Genomic DNA, 27,290 nt, shown 5'->3' with positions numbered 1-27,290 from the left:
TTGTACGGCTTATCTTCAGGCGATGAAAATATTTAGCATTTCAAGAATTTTTTCTCTGACCTTTTTAGGAATTCATCAGAGGTTTAATTTAGATGGAAACTTGGTGTGTTTTTAAAAAATAGAATAGTTTTCTTTAAAAATCAAAGAAATATCTTGTCACAGCGTGAAAAAATACAATTTTCGAGTCACTGGAATTTTTACTTCTCCCACGATTATGCATTTCCTAGAGTCCTTTATCTAAAAATCTGCTTTCTCATTTTTCCTACCAAATTTTACTTCTATAACCAGGATAAGGGGGAGAAGTATCATACCATAAATTCACAAATAATGACCTCAGGATTATCGAACTGTAAAATATGACTTAAGCATTAAGGTACATAGTGTACAGTTTAAAATATATCTGGAAAGACTCTTAAGAATTTTTACGCTTCAGGAGAAACCTTTGAGGATCTTTCTGCATAGGCTTGCATAGAAATTTAGAGGAATACATTATAAAGGAGGAAAGGGACAGTATTTTTTCTTCTACACTGAGTGGAAGGTCATTGGCGTACATCATTTCCTTTGTGGATCTAGAGTGCAGGGAGGAATCCCAGGAGAGCCCCAGGTAATGGTGATCATCGAAACTGCCTTGGGCGTCTGTTGGTACCAATATTGTTAGGAATAGAGACACAGAAGAGAATGACTTAGGACTTCTGCTCGCATCAGGCAAGCACATGGTGTAAGTAGGGCAATGAAGGTGTAAGCCAAGTGTGTGACCCTCATTCTGTCTGGTGGAAAACAATTGAGAAAGCCTTCAAAGGTTAGGAAATATGATGTATCAGCTAGGCCCTTTAAAATTTATAATGGAATATACTTCCATTTATAATGGAATATACTTCCATTTATAATGGAATTGTGCCAAGCAGAAAGAAAAAGGAACGGCATTCAAGGAAAGGGTGAGGTGGGGGGGAATTGAACCCAGGCCAGTGGTGTGAAAGGGCATGGGTGTATTTGGGACATGCCAGCTGACCTTTGTGGTTGGGTGGAGGTGATGTGTGTGTGCATGGTGGGGCGAGTTTGTGTTGGGGAGGATGGCTTGGTGGTAGATGAGCCTTCAGGTTGGGGTCAGGTTGGGGAGAGCTTTGAATGCCGTGGAAACTTGCAAAGGAGTTTAAACTTTATCCTGTGTAGACATAAAACCTCAGTGTTTTAAGTAGGGTAGCCACATAGTCAGATCTTTGCTTTGGAAAAGTAATTCCAGGAGCAGGTCGGAGATAGCGGTGGGAGGTAGGTTTGCTGGGGGCAGAGGGGCCAGGAGAGAGTGCTGGGAGCAGTCCTGAGTGGATAAAGGAATGCGAACCAGAGCAGTGGTGTAGGGGTGGACCAACAGACAGGCATCTGAGAATCATTTTAGCAGAAAGCGGGATATACTTGGTGATGGAAATGAGAGAGGGATGACATAGAGTTCTAGGCTGGGTTCCTGAATCTATAGAGAAGAGACTGTATAGGAGAGAGAAGTTTGGGGATGAATATACTGTTTTTTGCTTTGGTTATGGTGCTCTTGAGAGGCTGCTCGGGGGTGTCAGCTGGAGAACCCAAGTAGGCAGCTGGAAAGATGAGATTTGCACAGGAGATGAGATGAGAGATGTTCAAATTTAGACCAAGGTTAGGGGGCCATGAGGAGATAGGTGGTGTGGAAACAGCAAACACCATATTTCCCGGGGGTGGGTGTAGAATAGGATGAAGGCAGGGCTGAGGATGCAACCTCGGAGCTCGCTGATGTTTGACTGGAAGAAGAGGAGGAGGCGGCGATGGAGAAGGAGCTGGATGTAAAGGTGGAAGGAGAGAGCTGTCGTAGAACCAAGAAGAGGGAGTTTTAGGAAGGAGGCCGAGCCCATCAGAGGTCACACAAGAGACCAACAGGATGAGCAGCAAGAAGAAGGCGCTGCGTTTAGCATTTGGGAGACCCCCACCCCTTCCCAGGGGCCCAGCCCTCCTGGTTCCAGTCAAGGGATGACAAGGGGAGAAGTCAGATTGTGGAGGGGGGACGGGGGTGGGGGATGCCAGGCAGGAGCGGCCACTGCACAGACTGCGTTTCAAGATGCAAGTGCGGCTCAGTCTGGCTGGAAGGCTCTACCGCTCAGGTTTAAATGCCCAAAGCTTGTATTTTACAGCTCAGGGAGTGCCACGTGCTTTGACCTCCTTGTATTTTTATAACTTGGTAACTCTCTGTCCTTGCTTGCGTTCTTAGGGATTTATTTCCTTGGGTTGTCTGGAGGCTTTCTGGCTCCCAGATGATTTTTCTTGCTGTCTTCCCTCCTGCGACCAGCGCCCCCCTCTCCCTCCCCGCTACCCCATTCCCACCTCACACGTGCAGACACACACATCACTTTGTTGTGTAATTACATTGAAAGTGCCTTAGCTCTTCATTCTTGAGTTTCTGCTTCTGATGTTTTTATTTAGCTTTCTTAGAACAGGGAAACTATCTTCCAGTGATTTCTGTTTATTGCAGTGATTTCTGTTTATTTCAATTTATGCTAATCTTATATCCCCCTAAGAAGACTAGAGACCTCTGTCTTTGGAAAGCTTAAAGCCGGGGTAAATGCACACATTGTTTGGCTCGAAGAGGAAGCGAGGTGGATTTGCACACTCGGGGCAGAGCGGGAGGACAGCTCACCCAAAGGCAGCATCTGACCCTCCCTTGCTGTCACCTGCCACGCTTGTGTGGGGAAGACCGCCTGCTAGCAGCCCAGCAGAGTGTCTTGAAAAGGACCTGGGAAGGGTTAGGAAGCATATGTCTTCTTTTCTGACCCTTACTACCTGAGCCTCAGTATCTTCATCTGTAAAACAGAGGGGACAATAACTTCTTGGGTTGCTGTACGAATTGGATGTGTTGATAGGGGCCAAAGCACTTTGTAAATGTCAAGTGGTACACAGCATCCGGCACCTCCAGTTATTCATATAACTTCTTTCTCCTTTAGGGAGGTAATGAGTGAAAAAGCTTATCAGATGTTTCCAATGTAACCATTTTTAAGCATACAATTCAGGGGCATTAAGTACATTCACACTGTTGTGTAACCATGGCCACTATTCATCTTCGGAAGAACTTTTTCATCTTCCCAAATGGAAACTGTGTCCCCATAACTCCCCATTCCCCCCTCTCCCGTCCCCTGACACCCACCATACTACTCTCTGTCTCAATGAATTTGACTATTTTAGGTACTTCGTATAAGTGGAATCGTACAGGGTTTGTCCTCTTGACTCTGGCCTATTTCCCTGAGCATAATGTCTTCAGGGTTCATCCATGTCGTAGCCTGTGTCAGAATTCCATTCCTTTTTATGGCTGAATAATATTTCATTGTATGTTTATACCACAGTTTGTTTATCCTTTTATCCATCAATGGATATTTGGGCTGTTTCTACCTTTTTGCTATTGTGAATAACGCTGCTATGAACATGGGTGTCCAAATACTGTTTGAGTCCCAGCTTTTGATTCTTTGGGATGTATACACAAAAGTGGAATTGTAGGCTGAGTTTCATTCTGGTAGGACGGGAATATATCCTTGACTTTGTGACTCCACTTAGTAACCGTGGAGTCACAAGGGGCCTTGTTCGTTGTCAAGTCCCAGCTGCTTAGCTCACGAGGCCCTTTGCGTGTCTGTGTCCCCTTGTCCTGCCCTCGCTGTGGGTTCACAGACAGTTCATCCCTCCCTCCCAACATCAGGGACAAAGGCAGAGAAGCCTTCGATCCAAGGACACCATGTGTCACCTTGGCCTCAGCTGCCCGCAGCCACCCACCAGCACTGGCTGTGATGGAGACCTCGAGCCCCCTCCCCACTGTCATGGGCCAAGGGGTGGATTCACGAGAAACCGCACTTCTCCCTCTGTTTCTGGGAGGGATTGATCTGCAGAGCAGGGAAGCACTTCTCTCATGTGTGCCCGACAGCTCAGCAGAATACCTCCTCTGCCTTGGCCAAAGTCTGTTACTATCTTTACAGACTCTGAAGAGGAAGGAGCTCAGGGGGACACAGAGGGGGCAAGGGGACAGCCAAGGGGGAGAGGTCTGCCTGCAGTTCTTAGCTCAAGTTCTGGCTGCCAAGGGGCTCCTCCACCTTTTGGAAAATGGAGGCAGTAAATCTGACAGACTCAGGAGAGAAACTGCTGGAGTGTCATCAGCATCAGGGACCCAAGAGACAAATGGGGCAACTGGAAATGAATGCGTGGAATCCATGGCATAAAATCACCTTTGGTGCTACGGTAATGTTCACTGCAGCACTATTTACAATAGCCAAGATATGGAAGCAACCTAAAGGTCCATGGACAGACGAATGGATAAAGGAGATGTGGTACATATATACAATGGAATATTACTCAGCCATAAAAAAGAATGAAACACTGCCATTTGCAGCAACACAGATGGACCTAGAGATGATCATACTAAGTGAAGTAAGCCAGCCAGAGAAAAACAAATACCATGTGATATCACTTATATGTGGAATCTAAAATACTATACAAATGAACTTATCTACGAAACAGAAACAGACTCATAGACATAGAGAACAGACTTGTGGTTGCCAAGGGGGAGGAGGGAACAGGGATAAATTAGGAGTTTGGGATTAACAGATATACACTACTATGTATAAAATAGATAAACAACGAGGACCTACTGTATAGCACAGGAAACTATACTCAATACCTTGTAATAACCTATAATGGAAAAGAATTTGAAGAAGAATATATATACGTATAATTGAATCACTTTGCTGTACACCTGAAACTAACACAACCTTGTACATTGACTATACTTCAGTAAAAAAAAAAAAAAAAAAATCGCCCGTGGTGCTAGAATCCTGGTTTTTCCTCGCTGGTTTTTCTTGTTTCTAATGTGGATCTTGTTCCACTTCCTGGAGGACAGCGAAAGGGAGCAGGTCCATAGCCATCCATGTTCCTTCCATCTAAGAACCCTCACTGGGAGAAGAATCCGCCTCAGTCCATCCCCGAGACAGATGTGAGGGAGAGGGGAAGCTCCTGGGCTGGGGATTCCCTCAAGTTGTTATGAATTGGCTTTTTTGGGCGAAAGCCATTGGCAGTGACCAAATGCCGCTGGGAATGTCTGATGCCGTATATCACTCTGTGATAAATCTGTCCTGGGTTTTATGTATTTCTAGTTCATAATTGCTGTTCTAGCTGAGTCAAATGTGAGGCATGTGGTGGGAGACTCCAACTTGGCCAGTGCTTGTGAGCAGAGGATCTTTGTTCTGACATGTTCCGCTTGGTTCTTTCATTGAATGCCTACCTTCAGCCCCTCCGGTTTCTATAATTAGATATAGACCTTGAAGATAGACTCGTCTCTCCAGAGTTAGGGTTCAGGACGAACACTTGCCCCGAAGACTCACAGTTAGTTGCACTAAGTGGAGTGAATTCCTCTCACTGGAAAGGATTTAAAATATATATATTCGTCTTCCTTTGGTCCAGGACAGATGCCTATCCCTGTCACATAGCACAAGAGGGGGAGAGAAAAGTCCGTTCTTGCATAGGTATCTCTTTTTTTTTAAAATTAATTTTTATTGGAGTCTAGTTGATTTACAATGTTGTGTTTCTGCTGTACAGCAAAGTGAATTAGTTATACATATATCCACTCTTTTTTATTTTATTTATTTACTTTTTTGAATTTTATTTTTTTTATACAGCAGGTTCTTATTAGTCATCCATTGTATACACATCAGTGTATACATGTCAATCCCAATCTTCCAATTCATCACACCACCACCACCACCCCCCTGCCACTTCCCCGCCTTGGTGTCAATATGTTTGTTCTCTACATCTGTGTGTCAGTTTCTGTCCTGCAAACTGGTTCACCTGTACCATTTTTCTAGGTTCCACATGTATGCATTAATATCCAATATTTCTTTTTCTCTTTCTGACTTACTTCACTCTGTATGACAGTCTCTAGATTCATCCATGTCTCTACAAATGACCCAATTTCGTTCCTTTTTATGGCTGAGTAATATTCCATTGTATATATGTACCACATCTTCTTTATCCACGCTCTGTCGATGGACATTTAGGTTGCTTCCATGACCTGGCTATTGTAAATAGTGCTGCAGTGAACATTGAGGTACATGTGTCTTTTTGAATTACGGTTTTCTCAGGGTATATGCCCAGTAGTGGGATGGCTGGGTCATATGGTAATTCTATTTTTAGTTTTTTAAGGAACCTCCATACTGTTCACCATAGTGGCTGTATCAATTTACATTACCCCAGCAGTGCAAGAGGGTTCCCTTTTCTCCACACCCTCTCCAGCATTTGTTGTTTGTAGATTTTCTGATGATGCCCATTCTAACTGGTGTGAGGTGATACCGCATTGTAGTTTTGATTTGCATTTATCTAATAATTAGTGATCTTGAGCAGCTTTTCATGTGCTTCTTGGCCATCTGTAAGTCCTTGGAAAAATGTCTATTTAGGTCTTCTGCCCATTTTTGGATTGGGTTGTTTGTTTTTCTAACATTGAGCTGCATGAGCTGTTTATATATTTTGTAGATTACTCCTTGGTCCGTTGATGCGTTTGCAAATATTATCTCCCATCCTGAGGGTTGTCTTTTCGTCTTGTTTGTAGCTTCCTTTGCTGTGCAAAAGCTTTTAAGTTTCATTAGGTCCCATTTGTTTATTTTTGTTTTTATTTTCATTACTCTAGGAGGTGGATCAGAAAAGACCTTGCTGTGATTTATGTCAAAGATTGTTCTTCTTATGTTTTCCTCTAAGAGTTTTATAGTGTCCGGTCTTACATTTCGGTCTCGAATCCATTTTGAGTTTATTTTTGTGTATGGTGTTAGGGAGTGCTCTAATTTAATTCTTTTACATGCAGCTGTCCAGTATTCCCAGTACTGCTTATTGAAGAGACTGTCTTTTCTCCATTGTATGTCCTTGCCTCCTCTGTCATACATTTGTTGACCATAGGTGCGTAGGTTTATCTCTGGGCTTTCTATCCTGTTCCATTGATCTATATTTCTGTTTTTGTGCCAGTACCATATTGTCTTGATTACTGTAGCTTTGTAGTATAGTCTGAAGTCAGGGAGTCTGATTCCTCCAGCTCCGTTTTTTTCCCTCAAGACTGCTTTGGCTATTTGGGGTCTTTTGTGTCTCCATACAAATTTTAAGATGTTTTGTTCTAGTTCTGTAAAAAATGCCATTGGTAATTTGATAGGGATTGCATTGAATCTGTAGATTGCTTTGGGTAGTATAGTCATTTTCACAATATTGATTCTTCCAATCCAAGAACTTGGTATATCTCTCCATCTGCTGGTATCATCTTTAATTTCTTTCATCAGTGTCTTAGAGTTTTCTGCATACAGGTCTTTTGTCTCCTTAGGTAGGTTTATTCCTAGGTATTTTATTCTTTTTGTTGCAGTGGTAAATGGGAGAGCTTCCTTAATTTCTCTTTCAGATTTTTCATCATTGGTGTATAGGAATGCAAGAGATTTCTGTGCATTAATTTTGTATCCTGCAACTTTACCAAATTCATTGATTAGCTCTAGTAGTTTTCTGGTGGCATCTTTAGGATTCTCTATCATGTCATCTGCAAACAGTGACAGTTTTACTTCTTCTTTTCCAAGTTGTATTCCTTTTATTTCTTTTTCTTCTCTGATTGCCATGGCTAAGACTTCCAAAACTATGTTGAATAATAGTGGTGAGAGTGGACATCCTTGTCTTGTTCCTGATCTTCAAGGAAATGCTTTCAGTTTTTCACCATTGAGAATGATGTTTGCTGTGGGTTTGTCGTATACGGACTTTATTATGTTGAGGTAGGTTCCCTCTATGCCCACTTTCTGAAGAGTTTTTATCATAAATGGGTGTTGAATTTTGTCAAAAGCTTTTTCTGTATATATTGAGATGATCATATGGTTTTTATTCTTCAGTTTGTTAATATGGTGTATCACATTGATTGATTTGCATATATTGAAGAATCCTTGCATCCCTGGGATGAATCCCACTTGATCATGGTGTATGATCCTTTTAATGCGTTGTTGGATTCGGTTTGCTAGTGTTTTGTTGAGGATTTTTGCATCTATATTTATCAGTGATATTGGTCTGTAACTTTCTTTTTTTGTAGTATCTTTGTCTGTTTTTGGTATCGGTGATGGTGGCCTCATAGAATGAGTTTGGGAGTGTTCCTTCCTCTGCAATTTTTTGGAAGAGTTTGAGAAGGATGGGTGTTAGCTCTTCTCTAAATGTCTGGTAGAATTCACCTGTGAAGCCATCTGGTCCTGGACTTTTGTTTGTTGGAAGATTTTTAAATCAGAGTTTCAATTTCATTACTTGTGATTGGTCTGTTCATATTTTCTGTTTCTTCCTGGTTCAGTTATACCTTTCTAAGGTTATACCTTTCTAAGAATTTGTCCATTTCTTCCAGGTTGTCCATGTTATTGGCATAGAGTTGCTTGTAGTAGAGTCTGAGGATGCTTTGTATTTCTTCAATGTCTTTTGTAACTTCTCCTTTTTCATTTCTAATTTTATTGATTTGAGTCCTCTCCCTCTTTTTCTTGATGAGTCTGGCTAATGGTTTATCAGTTTTGTTTATCTTCTCAAAGAACCAGCTTTTAGTTTTCTTGATCTTTGCTATTGTTTTCTTTGTTTCTATTTCATTTATTTCTGCTCTGATCTTTATGATTTCTTTCCTTCTGCTAACTTTGGGTTTTGTTTGTTCTTCTTTCTCTAGTTCCTTCAGGTGTAAGGTTAGATTGTTTATTTGAGACGTTTCTTGTTTCTTGGGGTACGCTCGTATAGCTTTAAACTTCCCTCTTAGAACTGCTTTTGCTGCATCCCGTAGGTTTTGGATTGTCGTGTTTTCATTATCATTTGTCTCTAGGTATTTTTTGATTTCTTCAGTGATCTCTTGGTTATTTAGTAACGTATTGTTTAGCCTCCATGTGTTTGTGTTTTTTACGTTTTTTTTCCCCTGTAATTCATTTCTAATCTCATAGCATTGTGGTCAGAAAAGACGCTTGATATGATTTCAATTTTCTTACATTTACTGAGGCTTGAATTGTGACCCAAGATGTGATGTATCCTGCAGAATGTTCCATGTGCACTTGAGAAGAAACTGTAATCTGCCGTTTTTGGATGGAATGTCCTATAAATATCAATTAAATCTATCTGGTCTACTGTGTTATTTAAAGCTTGTGTTTCCTTATTAATCTTCTGTTTGGATGATCTGTCCATTGGTGTAAGTGAGGTGTTAAAGTCCCCCACTATTAGTGTGTTATGTCGATTTCCTCTTTTATAGCTGTTAGCAGTTGCCTTATGTATTGAGGTGCTCCTATGTTGGGTGCATATATATTTATAATTGGTTTATCTTCTTCTTGGATTGGTCCCTTGATCATTATGTAGTGTCCTTTCTTGTCTCTTGTAACGTTCTTTATTTTAAAGTCTATTTTATCTTATATGAGTATTGCTACTCCAGCTTTCTTTTGATTTCCATTTGCATGGACTGTCTTTTTCCATCCCCTCATTTTCAGTCTGAATGTGTTCCTAGGTCTGAAGTGGGTCTCTTGTAGACAGCATATATATGGGTCTTGTTTTTGTATCCATTCAGCAAGCCTGTGTCTTTTGGTTGGAGCATTTAATCCATTCACGTTTAAGGTAATTATAGATATGTATTGTTCGTAGGACCATTTTCCTAATTGTTTTCGGTTTGTTTTTGTAGGTCCTTTTCTTCTCTTGTGTTTCCCACTTAGAGAAGTTCCTTAGCATTTGTTGTAGAGCTGGTTTGGTGGTTCTGAATTCTCTTAGCTTTTGCTTGTCTGTAAAGCTTTTGATTTCTCCATTGAATCTGAATGAGATCCTTGCTGGGTAGAGTAATCTTTGATTTCTCCATTGAATCTGAATGAGATCCTTGCTGGTGGAAGGTTCTTCCTTTTCATCACTTTAAGTATATCATGCCACTCCCTTCTGGTTTGTAGAGTTTCTGCTGAGAAATCAGCTGTTAACCTTATGGGAGTTCTCTTGTATGTCATTTGTCATTTTTCCCTTGCTGCTTTCAATAATTTTTCTCTTTCTTTAATTTTTGCCAGTTTGATTACTATGTGTCTCTGTGTGTTTCTCCTTGGATTTATCATGTATGGGACTCGCTGCACTTCCTGGACTTGGGTGGGTATTTCCTTTCCCACGTTAGGGAAGTTTTCGACTATAATCTCTTCAAATATTTTCTCGGGTCCTTTCTCTCTCTCTTCTCCTTCTGGAACCCCTATAATGCAGATGTTGTTGCTTTTAGTGTTGTCCCAGAGGTTTCTTAGACTGCCTTCATTTCTTTTCATTCTTTATTCTGTTCCACAGCAGTGAATCCCACCAGTCTGTCTTCCAGGTCACTTATCCGTTCTTCTGCCTCAGTTATTCTGCTATTGATTCCTTTTGGTGTATTTTTCATTTCAGTTATTGTGGTGTTCATTTCTGTTTGTTTGTTCTTTAATTCTTCTAGGTCTTTGTTAAACATTTCTTGCATCTTCTCGATCATTGCCTCCGTTGTTTTTCCTAGGTCCTGGATCATGTTCACTATCATTATTCTGAATTCTTTTTCTGGAAGGTTGCCTATCTCTACTTCATTTAGTTGTTTTTCTGGGGTTTTATCTTGTTACTTCATCTGGTACATAGCCCTCTGCCTTTTCATCTTGTTTGTCTTTCCGTGAATGTGGTTTTTGTTCCACAGGCTGCAGGATTGTACTTCTTGCTTCTCCTGTCTGCCCTCTGGTGGATGAGAGGCTATCTAAGAGTCTTTTGCAAGTTTTCTGATGGGAGGGACTGGTGGTGGGTAGAGCTGGGTGTTGCTCTGGTGCGCAGAGTTCAGTAAAACTTGAATTCACTTGTTTGCTGATGTGTGTGGCTGGGTTCCCTCCCTGTTGGCTGTTTGGCCTGAGACGACCCAACACTGGAGCCTCCCTGGGCTCTTTGGTGGGGCTAATAGTGGACTCTGGGAGGGCTCATGCCAAGGAGTACTTCCCAGAACTTCTGCTGCCAGTGTCCTTATCCTCATGATGAGCCACAGCCACCCCCCACCTCTTCAGGAGACCTTCCAACACTAGCAGGTAGGTCTGGTTCAGTCTCCTATGCCGTCAGTGCTTCTTCCCCTGGGTCCTGATGTGCGCACACTACTTTGTGTGTGCCCTCCAGGAGTGGAGTCTCTGTTTCCCCCAGTCCTGCCGAAGTCCTACAATCAGATCCCGCTAACTTTCAAAGTCTGATTCTCTAGGAATTCCTCCTCCTGTTGCTGGACCCCCAGGTTGGGAAGCCTGATGTCGGGCTTGTAACCTTCACTCCAGTGGGTGGACTTCCGTGGTATAAGTGTTCTCCAGTTTGTGCGTCAACCACCTAGAAGTTATGGGATTTGATTTTATTGTGATTGTGCCCCTCCTACCGTCTAGTTGTGGCTTCTCCTTTGTCTTTGGATGTGGAGTATCTTTTTTGGTGAGTTCCAGTGTCTTCCTGTCGATGATTGTTCAGCAGTTAGTTGTGATTCTGGTGTTCTTGCAAGAGGGAGTGAGAGCACGTCCTTCAACTCTGCCATCTTGAACCAATCTTCCCACTTGTTTTTAGATTCTGTTCCCATATAGGTCATTACAGAGTATTGAGTAGAGTTCCCTGTGCCAACTGTAGTTTTTTTTTTTTAATTAATTAATTTATTTTTGGCTGTGTTGGGTCTTCATTTCTGTGTGAGGGCTTTCTCTAGTTGTGGCAAACGGGCCACTGTTCGTCGCGGTGCGTGGGCCTCTCACTATCGCAGCCTCTCTTGTTGCGGAGCACAGGGTCCACACGCGCAGGCTCAGTAGTTGTGGCTCACAGGCCTAGCTGCTCCGCGGCATGTAGGATCTTCCCAGACCAGGGCTCGAACCTGTGTCCCCTGCATTAGCAGGCAGACTCTCAACCACTGCGCCACCAGGGAACCCCCAACTGTAGTTCTTATTATCTATTTTATATAGAGTACTGTGTATGTCAATCCCAAGCTCCCAATTTATCCCACCCCCCCTTTTCCCCCTTGGTAACCATAAGTTTGTTTTCTACATCTGTGACTCTCTGTTTTGTAAATACATTCATTTGTACCATTTTTTTAAGATTCCACATATAAGCGATATCATATGATATTTGTCTTTCTCTGACTTACTTCACTCAGTATGGTAGGTCTACCCATATTTCTGCAATTGACAATATTTTGTTCTTTTTATATGGCTGAGTAATATTCCATTATATATATGTACCACATCTTCTTTATCCATTCCTCCATTGCTTAGGCACCTCTTTTTTTTTTTTTTTTTTGGCGGTACGTGGGCCTCTCACTGTTGTGGCCTCTCCCATTGCAGAGCACAGGCTCCGGACACGCAGGATCAGTGGCCACGGCTCACGGGCCCAGCAGCTCTGCGGCATGTGGGATCTTCCCAGACTGGGGCACGAACCTGTGTCCCCTGCATCGGCAGGCGGACTCTCAACCACTGCGCCACCAGGGAAGCCCTTAGGCATCTCTTTGATGTTGGCTGAAGAACAAAGGCCCTGAGGGACCAATATTGGGATGACATTGGTCCTTCTAGTGGTTTCTTTTGATGTAGGAGAGTTTGTCTCTAGTCATAACTGTTTAGAAGCCATGTTTGGTGTGTCTCAGAGGAAATGAGTTGCTCCTGAAAGTGTAGGGATAGAGAATGACTCAGTGGTTTTCCGTGGCCTGCGTGCACATAGCCCAGGTTACAGAGGTCTGCAGCGGGCAATGGAGGTGTCTGTTTTTGTTTGAGTTGTTAGGGAAGTTGTGCCCCAGTACAAGAGCAGCATCCAGGCATTGTCTGCTGGAAATAGACAAGGTGTCAGGTGGGGGGACAATGCAGCGTCTGGGGCTCGCAGACCACCTCTCTGAAGAAATGTTATCTCTGGCCCCGAATGTTCTGGTTACATTTTCAGTTTGGTGATGTGGCCTCACAGAGTTAGATTTCTATTTTCAGGCAGGAAGTTCTACCCACTCAGGGCATCATGTTTGTTTTTATTTGTTTGGTTGAAAAAGAAACAACCTGCTCACTGCAGCCCTGCACGGACCTACAAATTAATTAACCTGTGTCAGTACCGTGCGTCGCACACATTAATTACACCCTTACCTATCTGTAAGAATTAATTACGGCTTTGCCACATGCTCTGAAATTTTCTTGGGAATGAAAGGGCCTAGGAGGAATCTAGAAATTTCAGTGTTATCCTCTCGTCTGCTTGGGGGTGTGGGTGCTGACAGCTTCAGATGGACCTGATCTTTCCCGCAGGAACCTTTCTGGAGCTTTTCTGTTGCTCCCAAGTGACTGCTGCCTGGTTGTTGTGCAGGATGGCAGGTGCCCACACCCACGTGGGCATTCCTGTGTCCCTTTGCAAGAGGTCACACTTGCCTTTGTCTACCCTCTGCACAAAGAAGTTTGGTTGGGAGTGTGGCTGGTTAAAAAGTCACAGTAATGCCGGGAATTGTTCTTCTTGTTATGACTCAAATTTTGGTAGTGGGATCAGAGGAGCTGTCGGGAATTCCCAGATCTCCTGAATCTAAGCCGCTTCTTTTTCTCCCTCTTTGTTCACAGCGGGGCATTTTCCGAAGTGGTCTTAGCTGAAGAGAAGGCAACTGGAAAACTCTTTGCGGTGAAGTGTATCCCCAAGAAGGCACTGAAGGGCAAAGAAAGCAGCATAGAGAATGAGATTGCGGTCCTGAGAAAGTAAGTGCCAGGAGGGACGGCCTCCTTCCCTCACCGCCCAGTGGATGATGCTCCGGGATGATTGGGCCTCTGACCCACGGGAGAGCGGAGGCTGCTGGGAGCTGGCTGCCCAGTGGTCGGAGAGGGTGACCAGGATGCTGGCCCGCAGTGAGGGGTGGGCTTGTTAACCCTGACTGCCTTTCATGTAGGGCGTCCAGAGCACTTTCCAGATTATATAGCATTTCCTAATGTCTGTGCCAGTCATTTGAGGTTGTTATTCTTTCCAAAGAACATGGCAGTCGGATGGACTCGGTTTTGAACCGAGACCCCGCCACTCCCTGCAGCTGGGTGACCTTGGGCTGGTTCCTGAGCTCTGAGCCTCCTCCATAAACTGGAGTTAACAGTATCCTCCCAGGTGTCCTCAGGATTACGTGAGATGGTGCTTAGCAAGTATTTGTTCAGCACCTGCTGCATAGTAAGTGCTCAATGAAAGGGTAGCTGCCACTGTCCCCAGTTACTATTATTGTTTTCTTGTTGTTGTTGCTTTATTTTATAAGAAGGAGGTGAAGCTCAAAACGGAAGTCACTTTTCCATTGCCTTGCAGCTCAGATGTGGCACAGCCAGGGAGGTAACCCCCCAGCAGTGTGATTTCCAGTCTTTGGTGGGTCTCCCGCTCTCTGCCACACATCTGGCACCTGGCACCCAGCAAGTCCCAGAGCTCACTGGTTACCTGCTTCACCTCTTCACTGAGTTTGCTTTTGCTCCCCATGTCATAGAACCTGGATAGGGTTCCTGGACCCCATTCCAAGGTGTGTGGCTCAGGGTTTTCCCACACCAACAAACAATTCTTTGTTGCCAGCAGGGTGTCCGAGAGTTCAACTCATTCCTGACACTGTCTACCTGGAGACAGAATCAGATCCCACAGGTTAAGGGCTCAGTCCCATGAGACCGCCCCTCACTTTAGGCTCCAGTCTCAAGCTTGGGTTGTTACCTGTACTTCTGACCAACTGGTTATAAGTCAGAGGTTCCCAGGACCTTCTCCTGCGGTTCGATCAATGTGCTAGAATGGCTCACAGAACTCAGGAAAACCCGTTTACTCACTAGATTACCGAATTATTCTGAAAGGATTTTAAAGGATGTGAACCAATAGCTAGATGGAAGAGATACACAGGGCAGGGTCCCGAGCAAGGGAGCTTCTGTCCTCTTGGAGCGAGCGTGGGGCAGCACGGTGGCATGCAGAAGTGTTCTGGTTCTCCAGTGTGGACGCTCTCCAAAAAGGGACAAAAACTTGTCCTTTGGGGTTTTTATGGAGGCTTCATTATATAGTCGTGATTGATAAAAATCATTGGCCATTGGTGATTGGTTCAACCTCCAGCCCCTCTCCCCTCCCCGGAAATCAGGGGGATGGAACTGAAAGTCCCAACCCTCTAGTCACGTGGTTGGTTCTCCTGGCAACCAGCCCCCATCCTTAGGTGCTTCTAAAAGTCACCTCATTCATATAACAAAGAAACTTCTGTCTCTCTCAACACTTAGGAAACTCCAAAGGTTTTGGGAGCCATGAGTCAGGAACTGTGGACAAGACCAAATATATATATGAGAAATATTTTTTGGTCATCTTAGTAACCAAATATATATTTCTTATAAATCGCAGTATCGCAGAATCAAATCAAAATCATGCCTCCAGCCCAGTGGTGCCACAGAGAACCATTCTGATGTGGCTGGATCCACCCAAAAGATGGCCTCCCATTAGCGTGGTGTCCAGGCTGCTCCCGATGTCCTCATGATCAAGCCATTCCCCCGTGTCTCACAAGGTTTGGGGGAAGAAACCTTTATATGGGACCTGCTTTTGCGTGATTGGAGTGTATCTGAGCATTGTGCTGTGAAGTTTTCAAGCTCTCCTATTAGTAAAAGATGTTAGAAGTATCCTTGAAATTTTGGGGGTTTGGAATCAGCACAAAGTAAGAATCAGATAAGCAAAGAAAAATGGGAACAAGCCTTACAGGGTCTCAAAACAAGATGTCACACTCTCTGCATTCTTCCTGAGTAAGCCACGTCTCCCACTTCTGTGTCTTGGGGACCAACAGTGCCCTCTGAACCAGTGCTTTGTTGCCGTCAGTACAAACCCAGCACCACTGAGGTGGTCCGGATCTTCCTGTTCTGCAGCATATGTGATGTGTGTTCTAGAACAAATGGGTCTCGATGGCTTTTTAGTACAAGGGTTTTCTGTTATTTGTTTGTTTGGTTTCTAGGTTGTCTCTTAGGGACCTGAAGAGTTTCAGGTTGTCCTGTGAGGACTGCATGAAATGATTCTGTGGCAGAGAATTTGGGAAAACAAATTACTCTAAGTACATTAGCATCAAGCAGGAAAACAGTATGTTAATGAAACATTTATTTAAATTGTTCATTTTCCAATATGAAATCAGCACTCAGAGAAGAGGATATTGGCTGTGTATTAAGTTGTAGCCACATTGTAGATATTTGGCATTTGAGATGGAATTCTGGGTGGGCTCAGAGCTTCCCAGAGGGCCTACCTTGGGGCACAGGGGCTGCTGGATGCTGAGTCAAGGATGGTGCCTTTATTTCCATGTGTCTCCCTTATGGGCTTAGAAACCACAAAGCCGGGAAGTCAGCTTTATACTCAGTGTTATCTTGCATCTACATGGGCAGGGGCAGCAGTGTAGACTTCATAAGCCAGTCTTCGTTCATGCCTTGGTCCCTCTGCTTTCTCCACCCTGTGCCTCATTCAAATAATACACACTTCCAGCAAGAGGGCATTTAAAAGCAAGGGAGGGGACTTCCCTGGTGGTCCAGTGGTTAAGACTCCACGCTCCCAATGCACAAGACATGGGTTCAGTCCCTGGTGGGGGAACTAAGATCCCGCATGCTGTGCGGTGTGGCCAATTAAAAACAATTAAAAATAAATATATCAACTATACTTCAATAAAAAATAAAAATAAATATTAAGAAAAAAATAAAAGCAAGGGAGGACCAGGGATTGGGAATCACTTATTTTGATAGTTCTCACTCTCTGCTGTTGGGGTGCCTTGAAGTGTGACCCCTTTTTCAGGAATGGAAAACAAAGAAATGATTTCTCAGGGGATAAAAGGTGCTGTATCTCCTGTACTGATTTATTGTTTTAGTCCCCTGCAAGCGATGTATAAGTGGAGTAAGAAGCCGTTCCAAGTCATAAGCAGCCGAAAGCAAAGTATATGAGTTGTAAAGAAGATAGTTTTGAAACTGCTGTTAGAAGCCACCATTGAAGCATTCCTTCATTTCACTGATGTTTAGTAAATTCCTATGCATCAGTTGGAACCGAGGTTGAAAAGACAAGATACAATCCTTGCCCTCCAGGAGCTAAATAAGTACAATAACGTCGTAGATACTGTGTGAGAGGTCTGACCAGGGGCTCAAGAGTAGGGCTGCCCAGTTTTCCCTTTGGGGTGGGGTGTGAGGGTAGGCTTCTTAGAGGAGGTGGGTCTGGACAATGAATATATTTTGCTGAGGGCAGAAAGGCAGAGGGATATTCCAACCAGGAAGGAGCAGTGCAAACAGAGGAAAGGAGATGGGGAGGCAGGCTGGTGTGCTGGGAACTCCACACAGCTCACTGGACCACGTGGAGGGTTCAGGGCAAGGTGTGGGAGACCCGAGGTTGGGGAGGCTGGATCGTGGGGGGCTGTATACCCCGGTTTATCCTCTAGGCAGAGGGGAGCCTTGAAGGATTGTTTCATAGAGATTATTGTTGCTGAACTTGGAAGGATAGGTTGGGGGGTGGGCAAGATTCACTCTAGGGGGAGCAATTAGGCAGCCATTGGAGGCCTCTGGGAAGCAATGCATTGAAACAGGAGGTGTGTGTTGGGATGCAAGAGGCAAAATGGAATCTCCAGGACTTAGGGATTCAGAAAGAATGGGGGGAGGATTGAGGGGAGAGTGGATTCTAGGATAACTATCAGGTTTCTGATTGGATACCTGGGTGGATAATGACCCCATTAGCTGAGATCAGAAATCCAGGAGCCAGAGGGCAGGTGATGAGTTCTGATTCAGACATGCTGGTCTTGGGAATGGCTGGGTGGAGATGACCAGTTGACAACGGAGGTCTGGAGCTCAGCAGCTCAGCTGTGATCTGGCCTTGCTGGATGTTAACGTTTTCTGAAAACACATATTAAAAAATCCTTTGGTACCTTCCGTAACTAAATCATTGTAGATAGGGTCCCAGAGAGGCCTGCATTATTCCAAATTCTGTCATATACCCTGGTCGTTTGTATATTTCCAGGCTATTTTTCATCCAGGGAGGCCCATCTGGGAGACTGCTTGCCCTCCTACGTGTTGGCGTTTATTGCAGGGTGAGAGATTTATGTATTTCATTGGATTTAAGTAATGTAGCTAATATATCCTTAAGGATGTCTTTATTCTTGCTCTGAAAATAGTTCCAAAATGAATCTCCTCCTTGAAAGTGAATATTAAACCAAGCTCGGAGGGAATAAAAAGAGGCTGGCTTCATGGTAGACAGTTACTGTGTAGCAGAGAGAGATGCTGTCTGACTGGCCAGGGGCAGGGTCTCTGCGGCTCAGCACCAGCTTTCCCTGGTGGAATGGTTAGCTCAGGTCCCATGAACGGAGTGTTCTCTGCCTTATGGAATATCACATCGTCAGTGTTGCATACCCTGCACTGGATTATAGAGTTTATCGTTTCTGTAGTATTATTTACTTAGAGGGCAGGCACTACCCAAATCCAATTTCAAGGCAACACATAAAGTATTTTTGGAGAAGTAGAAAGGCAAATCTATAAACAGTCTGTATTGAAATGGGGGGATGAAGGGGATGCATAAAGCTGGAAAATAGGAGATGGAAGAAACAAGACAGATGTATTTAGAGTAGCCCTTTTCCTAATAGTTGGGGTAACCAAGGCTCAGACTGGTTAAAGAGTTACTGTGCTTATGAAACATGACACCAGGATTCTACATGCTGTTCTAATGGTTACTTTGTCGGCTACAGAGATGATCTTCCCTGGGGGAGGAGCCTGGGTAGCGATTGCTTTTAAATTGCACGTTCTCCATCTTGAATACACTGAGCAGTCTCAGCTGATGGTCTCTGCCTTTTTCTCTCTAAATCAGTGGTTTTCAACCCTGGTGGCACAATAAAATCACCTGGGAAGCTTTTCCGAACATCCTGACACCCAGGCTCCGTCCTAGACCAATTGAGTTAGAATTGGAGGTTATGGTGGACATTGGGAAATTTTGAAAAGCACCCCCTCGCCATCCTGGGATTCTTACATGCATTCAAGTCAGTGTTGAGAACAGCTGCTCTAGGGCCCTGGCCTCATGGTCTCACCTCCCAGGGGGGTAAATATGCACTTCACATGTCCAGGAGTAGGGAAAGATGTGTACATACCTGCGCGCGTGCGTGCGTGCACACACACACACACGCGCACACACACACTCCCGATGACGTTTCCTTTAGGTGAGAGGGTTCATTTAGAGGCGCGAACTAAATGTGGTCCCTTTTGAAGAGCTGGGTTTTATACTAAGAGAGGGGAATTGACTTGACCCCATCCTCCCATCACTGGGGAGTGGGCACCAGCCACTGGCTGGGTTCAAGAGCGAGAACCTGGCTCTCTGAGGGTGGCAGGGGAAGTAGGGGCAGTGATGGCCATTCCTGGCCTGGAGAGGCTGGCGTAGGGGGTGGTCAAGTCAGCAGGACTCAGTGACAAGGCCACTATCCGAAGGGGGTCAGGGCTGCTGAAGGCAGCAGACGCCAAAGCCCAGGATCCGCTAAGGCCAAGGTCAGGATGGATCTCGGGCAGGGTGGTGGGGCTGGGTCTTCTGGGAGGAGCGTGAGTCAGCACCTCAACCAGGGAAGAGCCGGGCTCCAGAGGCCTGGGCACTTCTTACAGTAGCTTGATTCCCTGGTTATCTTGGACCAGACATGTTTCTCTCATACAGATTAACTAGAGGGAAGGCAGGCAGCTTGAGCCCCCAAAGGAGAGGACAGCTGGTTTTGAATTAAGTATTAGCCTTCAGAGAAAGGCTTTTCTGTAAATTAACGCATTTAAATCTGGCTGGCTTCTGCTCCTGCAGCTTTGTTCTGATGGCAGCCTGGCCCGTTTGCTTCTTTAAATCACTGCCAAGTGACAGTTTATTGTGTGTGTTAGAGGAACAGACACATCAATAGAAATTCATCGATTCAGGGAGAACAAAACCACTTTTCCAATGACTGAAAATGGCGAAGCTGGTAAAGCTGATACTTGAGTTTCTCAGGCACCAATACAGCTTTTTAAGGATCTGATCTGCCCTAGAAGGTGGTGTTCCAACATGGAGACCCCTCTCCTCTGGAAAGGTAGTGTCAGGATTAAGAACACAGGCAGGAAGTAAGAAAAGGAATGGCTGGAGGCCATGTGATAACAAATAGGGAGGCAGGTCTATCTGTTATGATCCTAGAACCCTTCGCTACCCTGGAAAACCCTTGCTGAAAGTTCCCTTAATTTTGGAAAATATGTGCAGTTCGAGCAAAACAGGTTGAGGGATGCGGTTAAGTTACTTGGTGGTGGTTATTGATTAAAGTCACAGTCTTGTCAGGCTTGGAGCATGCACAGGTGGGTGTATCTGCCAAAGGACCCTAGTCCTGTTGGAAAATCGACACAGCCCATCCTGGACCTGTTCACGCCAGGCTCAGTGAAAGCATCAGACACACGCATGAGCGGACGCTCGTCTCTCTGGCCCTACCAGAGATTTGACCTTGGAATCTTGCTGAATTTGGTGGACTTCCTCCTCTTTTGCTCTATACCTCGGCCTTTCCATTTCTTTGAGCCCCGTGGATCTGACTGTAAACTCCGCTTTGTTCAGACCACTATTTGCTGGTCATTGTTTACTTCATCCTAACAGTGGGCATGTGTATAAGAAATAAAATTGGTCTCATGCCAATGTGACTTTACTGCCAAAACAGGATACATTTGATGCTTCCAAGTGGCTTTCCCATGGTGCTTTGTTCATAGCAGATAATCCAGCAACATTTTTAAAATTTGATTTGAGATCCAGAATCAATGCATTTTTTATGAGTTTTTATCAATTTCTTGGGCATTGCTTACAGAATGCTATGAATGGGAGGAAAAGAGAATTGATGGTATCCCTTAGTACAAAACAGACATATTCAAACTAGTTTGACCAGGCATGTTGGCTTATCTTTCCGGTGACCATGAACCTCTGGGGCCACTCCCTGCCTGCGGTTTCTGCTTCCCCAGTATCATGTGAAGTGTGGCTCTCATGATCAGACAGACTCCCTTTCTTCCTGCCTTGTTCCAGTAACACTATGCAACTGAGATTTTAAATGCATGTCTGATGTTGGCCCTCCCCACCTTAATTGTGGGAAGTCACCTGCTTGATGGAATCCAAGCTCCTTTGTAAACAGCCCCTCCCCTCCACTTTGCCATCTTGCTGTGTAGCGTTCACCTCCCCACCCCCCAAGTTCAATTTCATTCTTCCAAAAGGAACAGATGATTCCGGCCTCTGCCTCTCCTTCCTGCTACAGTAGGCTAAGCCTCAGTTTTTTTTTTTTTTTTTTTTTTTGGCGGTATGTGGGCCTCTCACTGCTGTGGCCTCTCCCGTTGCGGAGCACAGGCTCTGGATGCGCAGGCTCAGCGGCCATGGCTCACGGGCCCAGCCGCTCCGCGGCATGTGGGATCTTCCCGGACCGGGGCACGAACCCATGTCCCCTGCATCGGCAGGCGGACTCCCAACCACTGCGCCACCAGGGAAGCCCTAAGCCTCAGTTTGAGACACCCCCTCCTTCAGGATTCCCCCCCTCCATTGTCCCTTCTGGGGGGGCCCTTCCCTCTGAGACCCCACGGCACCAAGCTTACCTCTATCCCTCCTGACTCTGCCTGTGAGGTCTGCTTCCTGTGGATTTCCTGAGTCCAGCCCTGAGCTAAAGGCATGATGGGGACCATGGAGGGGAGGACTGGTGGAGGGGATTCAGGTGATAATACGGAGTTAGAAACACTGGGCTCGGGTGCTGACTCGGTAGAGATGAGGGCGAGGAAGAAATCTCTGCTGACTTCTAGCGGGCTTTCGTGACCCAGTGCACACGGGGCCATCAGCCAATGGGGGCAGGGAGCGTCCTGGAAGCCAAGGCAGAGGCGGAGATGATTCTCCTATAACAACAAAGCCAGCTTCATCCAGTCTGGCTGTTCCTGCCACCTTTTATACTATATATATTACTCTGTAGATATTTAGAGTAGTTGAAGAAACATTGTGTTTTATCACACTTTTAGAAACAGTGTTAGTTATTTGCACGCTTATTTCCGTTTGCTAGCTCCCTGTCAGCTAGTCTGGTTCTGTGTTTGGGCAGTTCAGCCCTTGTGTGGATTAGTTGGTGGTTTAAATTCCTCTAATAATATATCTTAGCAAATGTTTTCTCCCTTCTTAAGTAAACTTACTTAGCTAATGATTTATATAAATTTTATTTAAATGATTCCAACAGATGTGTGAGTTGATATCTGTATCTGTATATATCTCTATGAGTATGTGAATATATATGTGTATATGTATGTGTGTGTGTGTGTATGTATATATACATATATTTCTTGTCTGACATTTCAAAAAAAATCAGAATAGCTTATATTGGAGGGTCTTTCACAGCGTGAAAGATTAAGTCCAAGGAGTCCTAGGATAGACCAGGATGGCAAATACAGAAAAAGAAATAAATGTACCCCAAAGGTTCACTGTTTCTTTTCTGTTAAACTTTAGGTTGTGTCAGTTCTATTTTCTACATGGTTTTGGCATTGTTTATATGGGTAGATAAATGATTTCAGTGAAGTTTTATTTATGACTCATTATCTAGTTTAAACTCTATAAAATTTGGTGAATAGATTTTATTTTACATATTTGAAGTCCAGGGTTATCCTTGGGTGGTTTAAAAACTTACCATTTTAAAGCCATATCACTGACTTTTGTCCTCAAGGTCAGCTTAAAAATTGAGGTCAGGGCTTCCCTGGTGGCACAGTGGTTGAGAGTCCGCCTGCCGATGCAGGGGACACGGGTTCGTGCCCCGGTCCGGGAGGATCCCACATGCCGCAGAACGGCTGGGCCCGTGAGCCATGGCCGCTGAACCTGCGCGTCCGGAGCCTGTGCTCCACAACAGGAGAGGCCACAACAGTGAGAGGCCCGCGTACCGCAAAAGAAAAAAAAAAAAAAAAAAAATTTAGGTCAGTGTCTTAGGTGATTGGTCTTAAGTTTTTTGGAAATATACAGTGAAAGAAATCATTTCTAAAATAGTGATATATATGGAATTTGGTAAATGGGATTTAATATTCATTTTTTTAGCCATTTACATTTTTTATAAATATTTAAAAAATAGGGTTGACTATATGATTCAGATATGAGGTATAGGTATCATTGGGGAATCCAAACACAGGCAAGGATATTTGTAAACAAATACAGTGGTGTGATGGATGCGGTGTTTTCGTTCTTGTTGAAGGCTACAGAACTGATGTGCTAAATGCATACATCTATATATGTGTATATGTGCATAAATGTGAACACATGCACATATATGTAGACACATATGTACATACATATATGTATATACACATTTTAAAATAAATTTCAGTTTTTTTATATCTTTCCACTGAAGAGCAAAAAATTCTTTTTGCTTAATTTAGTCAGTATACCCTCAAGGCTGTCAAAAATCTGCTATCTGGGTGCCTAAATAAGATCATAAGGCATATGAAAAGCCTTTTTAAATTACGTTGAAATGTTCCAGTGTTAGGGATTATGTAAATGTTAGGCATTACCACTCTCATCATGCTATTGTAAGAGCTCAGAATATGTTGGCGGAAGAGGTAAGAGCAGAAATTGTATCCATTTTGTGGAAGGAGAAACTGAGGTGCAGAGAGTATACTTTTGGTGAGTGATGGAGCTGGGGAGACAGCAGAGAGAGTCTCACTTATGGAGCTGTTCCCCATCTTCTAGGGTCCACAGCCTGCCCTTTTGTTAGGAGACCGTTATGGGACCTTTGTTCAATCTAGAAACAGCTGATAGGAATCAGAAGTCTTATGACTCCCGGAAATTCCCTGGCGGTCCAGTGGTTAGGACTCTACGCTTTCAGTGCCCAGGGCCCGGGTTCGATCCCTGGTCGGAGAACTAAGAGCCAACAAGCCACGTGGCCAAAAAAAAAAAAAAAAAAAAGTCTCATGACTCCCAACAAATAGTAAGAAATAGATGGCAATAGATTTCAATAGATAATAGATGTCAATAGATGCTAAATCAATTAATTGAAATAGGTGTCAATTAATTAAATTAATAGACTGATAACTCTAAAACCAGAACCTGAAAATTAGAGCCTTTTTGTGTGTGTGTGTGTGTGTGTGTGTGTGTGTGTGGTATGTGGGCTTCTCACTGTCGTGGCCTCTCCCGTTGCGGAGCACAGGCTCTGGACGCGCAGGCTCAGCGGCCATGGCTCATGGGCCCAGCTGCTCCGTGGCATGTGGGATCCTCCCGGACCGGGGCAGGAACCCGTGTCCCCTGCATCGGCAGGCGGACTCTCAACCACTGCGCCCCAGGGAAGCCCTAGAACAATTTTTATCTACCCTTTGAGATTTTAAATATACATATTCTCACTTTGTCATAATTTAGAAACTAGCTGGGACTTCTAGGAGCCTTGTTTTCTGTAATCCTCACAGGAAACCTCTGAAGTGTCTATTATTATTCACATTTTACAGTTGAGGAGCTGGGACTTAAATAAGAAATTCCTGGAGAGCACGTACGTAGATAGAGCAGGAAGTCAGACCCGGGTCTGTCTGTCTTCTCCATCATGATTTGATCCGTCCGGTGTTTCCATGTTGTTTAAGACTGGGCCACATACTCTTGAGGTAGACAACAGCCCACTGCATGGGGGTGCTCATTAATAGTGAAGGGAAATAATCTCTGTCTCTCTTATCCTGCCATCAGAGGGGCAGGTGTAAAATATTGGTGAAGACCTGAGAACCCGCCTGCCTAAGTTTTCATCTGACTATACCACTTAGGAGCTGTGTGACCTTGGGCAAATGATTTCAACTCTTTGCCTCCATCATCAGGAAAATGGGGGGAATTTCCTGGCCATCCATTGGTTAGGACTCGGCGCTTTCACTGCTGGGGAGGGGTGGGGGGGTCCAGGTTCGATCCCTGGTTGGAGAACTAAGATCCCACAAGCCGCGCCGTGCGGCCGGAAAAAATATCAGGGAAATGGGGATATTATTGGTACTTATCTCACATATTTCTTGGAGGGATTAAAGAGCCGATGCATGCAAAGCACTTAGAACAGTGCTTGGCATGTTATGTGAGCTCTCCAAATGTTTGCTGTTTATTTATTACTATGTGTACGGGGGACATCTTGCTAGACAGCAGGAATGGGGAGGAGGTGCCTTCCTGGAAATCACATCACACAAGTATGGCCTCCCCGTGGGAGCAGTTGAGGGGAGGTGGCTGCCCTCATCCAGCGGAGAAGGTGCCACAGTGATAATGCCCGGCGTGGTTGCAGAGTTGTTAGGAATGCAATAGCTTGACTGTTTCTCTTGCTGAAAAAAACTCTGAAAGCTGCTGCTCTCTTTGTCTCTCTTACTGTCTGCTTCCCTAACATGAGAGTCACCAGGCATTAGAACTGGAAGATCTTAGAGCACTTAGAGATCTTGTCCAGTTCTCTTGACCTCCAGGTGGAGAAACTGGTCCAGAGAAGTGAAGTGAGTGGCCCAAGGTCACAGAGCTGACTTATGCGGATGTGCTGCCAAAGCGATGGTTTCTGGCCTCCTCATTCAGAGCGCTTTCCACATAACCACGCTGGCTCTCTTGTAGAGCATCCCTTGGTAGAGTGCAAGCAAGTGACTCTTCCTCATCTTTAAGAGCCCCGTGGTGGGCTTCCTTGGTGGCGCAGTGGTTAAGAATCCGCCTGCCAATGCAGGGGACATGGGTTCGAGCCCTGGTCTGGGAGGATCCCACATGCTACGGAGCAGCTAAGCCCGTGCGCCACAACTACTAAGCCTGCGCTCTAGAGCCCCTGAGCCACAACTGCTGAGCCTGCGTGCCACGACTACTGAAGCCTGCGCGCCTAGAGCCTGTGCTCCACAATAAGAGAAGCCACTGCAATGAGAAGCCCGTGCACCGCAACCAAGAGTAGCCCCCGCTTGCCACAACTAGAGAAAGCCTGCACACAGCAACGAAGACACAATGCAGCCAAAAATCAAAATAAATAAATTTATTAAAAAAAAAAAAAAGAGCCCCGTGGTATGTTTGGCAAGGACTAAAGACCCTGCCCCGGTAGCTTGGCCAGATTCCAGTGTGGGACATTGGATCTGGTTCCAGAATCGCCTGCTGATTTCAGTTAGATGTGCTGTTCTTTCTGCCTCCCCTCCTCGGTGGTGATGCACTGATGCTGCAGGCTGCCGTGATTGCTCTCGTGTTCTGCCTCCAGCTGTCTCTGGTTCTCTGGAATTTGCTAGAAAGGAGCTCAGAGCCCGTGTTAAAGATGAACCACTAGGAAGACTTCCTTCCCATTTCAGGTGTGTTTGAGGACCTTGGTCCTTTGTGCCAGCTTCTTGGCAATAGAATGACGATACCACTACTCAGAAGTGCAGTAGGAAGAAGCCAGCTCCAGACGGGAGCTATGCAGAGTGCTGCTGTGGCAGGGGGCACGTAATCTGGGAAGCCTTTTTCACCCTCCCTGTCTGGCCACAGGCCAGGGAGGCGTGCTGAGCACCCAGGCCCTGCTCCTGTTCCCGCTTTGCTCTGTTTGACCTTTCACCCTCGCTGTACCTTTCTGGAATGTTCTAGAAACAAAGGGAGGGGTGGCTTCTCGCATACTGTGACTGGACATCAGAGTGGGTTTGAGGGACATGGGTCATCCTGTGGGTGGCCCAGGGTAAGTGCCACAGGGAAGGGGAGGCCACTGAAGAGCTGACCACAGAGGAAAGGTACCGTTGGCAGGATAAGCCCACCAGTTCCGGAAGCCACAGAATTTTCCTCAGTGGCAAGTTTTTATGCATCAGTAGGTAACTTTTTCTAGGTATAAAAAGTAAACTTACAGAAAGAAGTATTTACTCAGCATTAGGTATTCTTTCTAGTGAGTCTCCTTGCTGGAGAGTAAGGGATAATGTCGCTACTTCTTTAAAACCAGTGCTTCCCTGGGTTGAGTTGAGGTGGTTGGTGTGAATTGTATTTCCACACATCCAACCCCGATTCCCTCACTGTGGATGCCTGGTGTGTGTTGCTGCTCTTTGCTTGTTTAATCCCGGCAGGGCCCCTCCAGGGCAGAGCTACTTGATTCAGCCCCTGGGAGGTGACCCAAAGGGATGGCAGAGTAAAAATTCAGGTAGTGCCCAGTCTTGGGTTGAATGTTAGCAATATCTTGTAGAACGTTAAAACTTGGGAGGCAAATCCATTTGTGAGCACATCTTTCTGTTTAACTCCGTAAAGGTCCCCTTTTCTGTTGGATTCAGAACACAGCACATTGTCAGTGAGCCCTAGAAACTCCCACACCTGCTTTTACTCAGGTATTCTTTAAAGATGTAAGTAGAATGGTTGAAACTTTGATTAACTTGTTCTTCTGCCCAGAGCGAGTTCCTCCCTCCCTCCTGCCATCCTCCCTTCCTCCCTTC

The 27,290-nt window shown here is 44.9% G+C and overlaps 1 protein-coding gene across 5 annotated transcripts in view; it reads left to right on the top strand.

Moving 5' to 3' along the window:
• Window positions 1–27,290, top strand: part of CAMK1D (calcium/calmodulin dependent protein kinase ID) — a 421,414-nt gene that overhangs the window by 152,425 nt on the left and 241,699 nt on the right. For all 5 annotated transcript variants that reach the window (XM_082616823.1, XM_082616821.1, XM_082616818.1 and 2 more), the window contains exon 2: window positions 13,563–13,694. In XM_082616823.1, the coding sequence (XP_082472949.1) occupies window positions 13,563–13,694 (132 nt within the window). The remainder of the gene's footprint in view (window positions 1–13,562; window positions 13,695–27,290) is intronic.

This window comes from Mesoplodon mirus (assembly GCF_964341445.2).
Source record: "Mesoplodon mirus genome assembly, chromosome: 4".
Classification (NCBI taxonomy): Eukaryota; Metazoa; Chordata; class Mammalia; order Artiodactyla; family Ziphiidae; genus Mesoplodon; species Mesoplodon mirus.
This window is presented reverse-complemented; position numbering and strand designations above follow the sequence as displayed.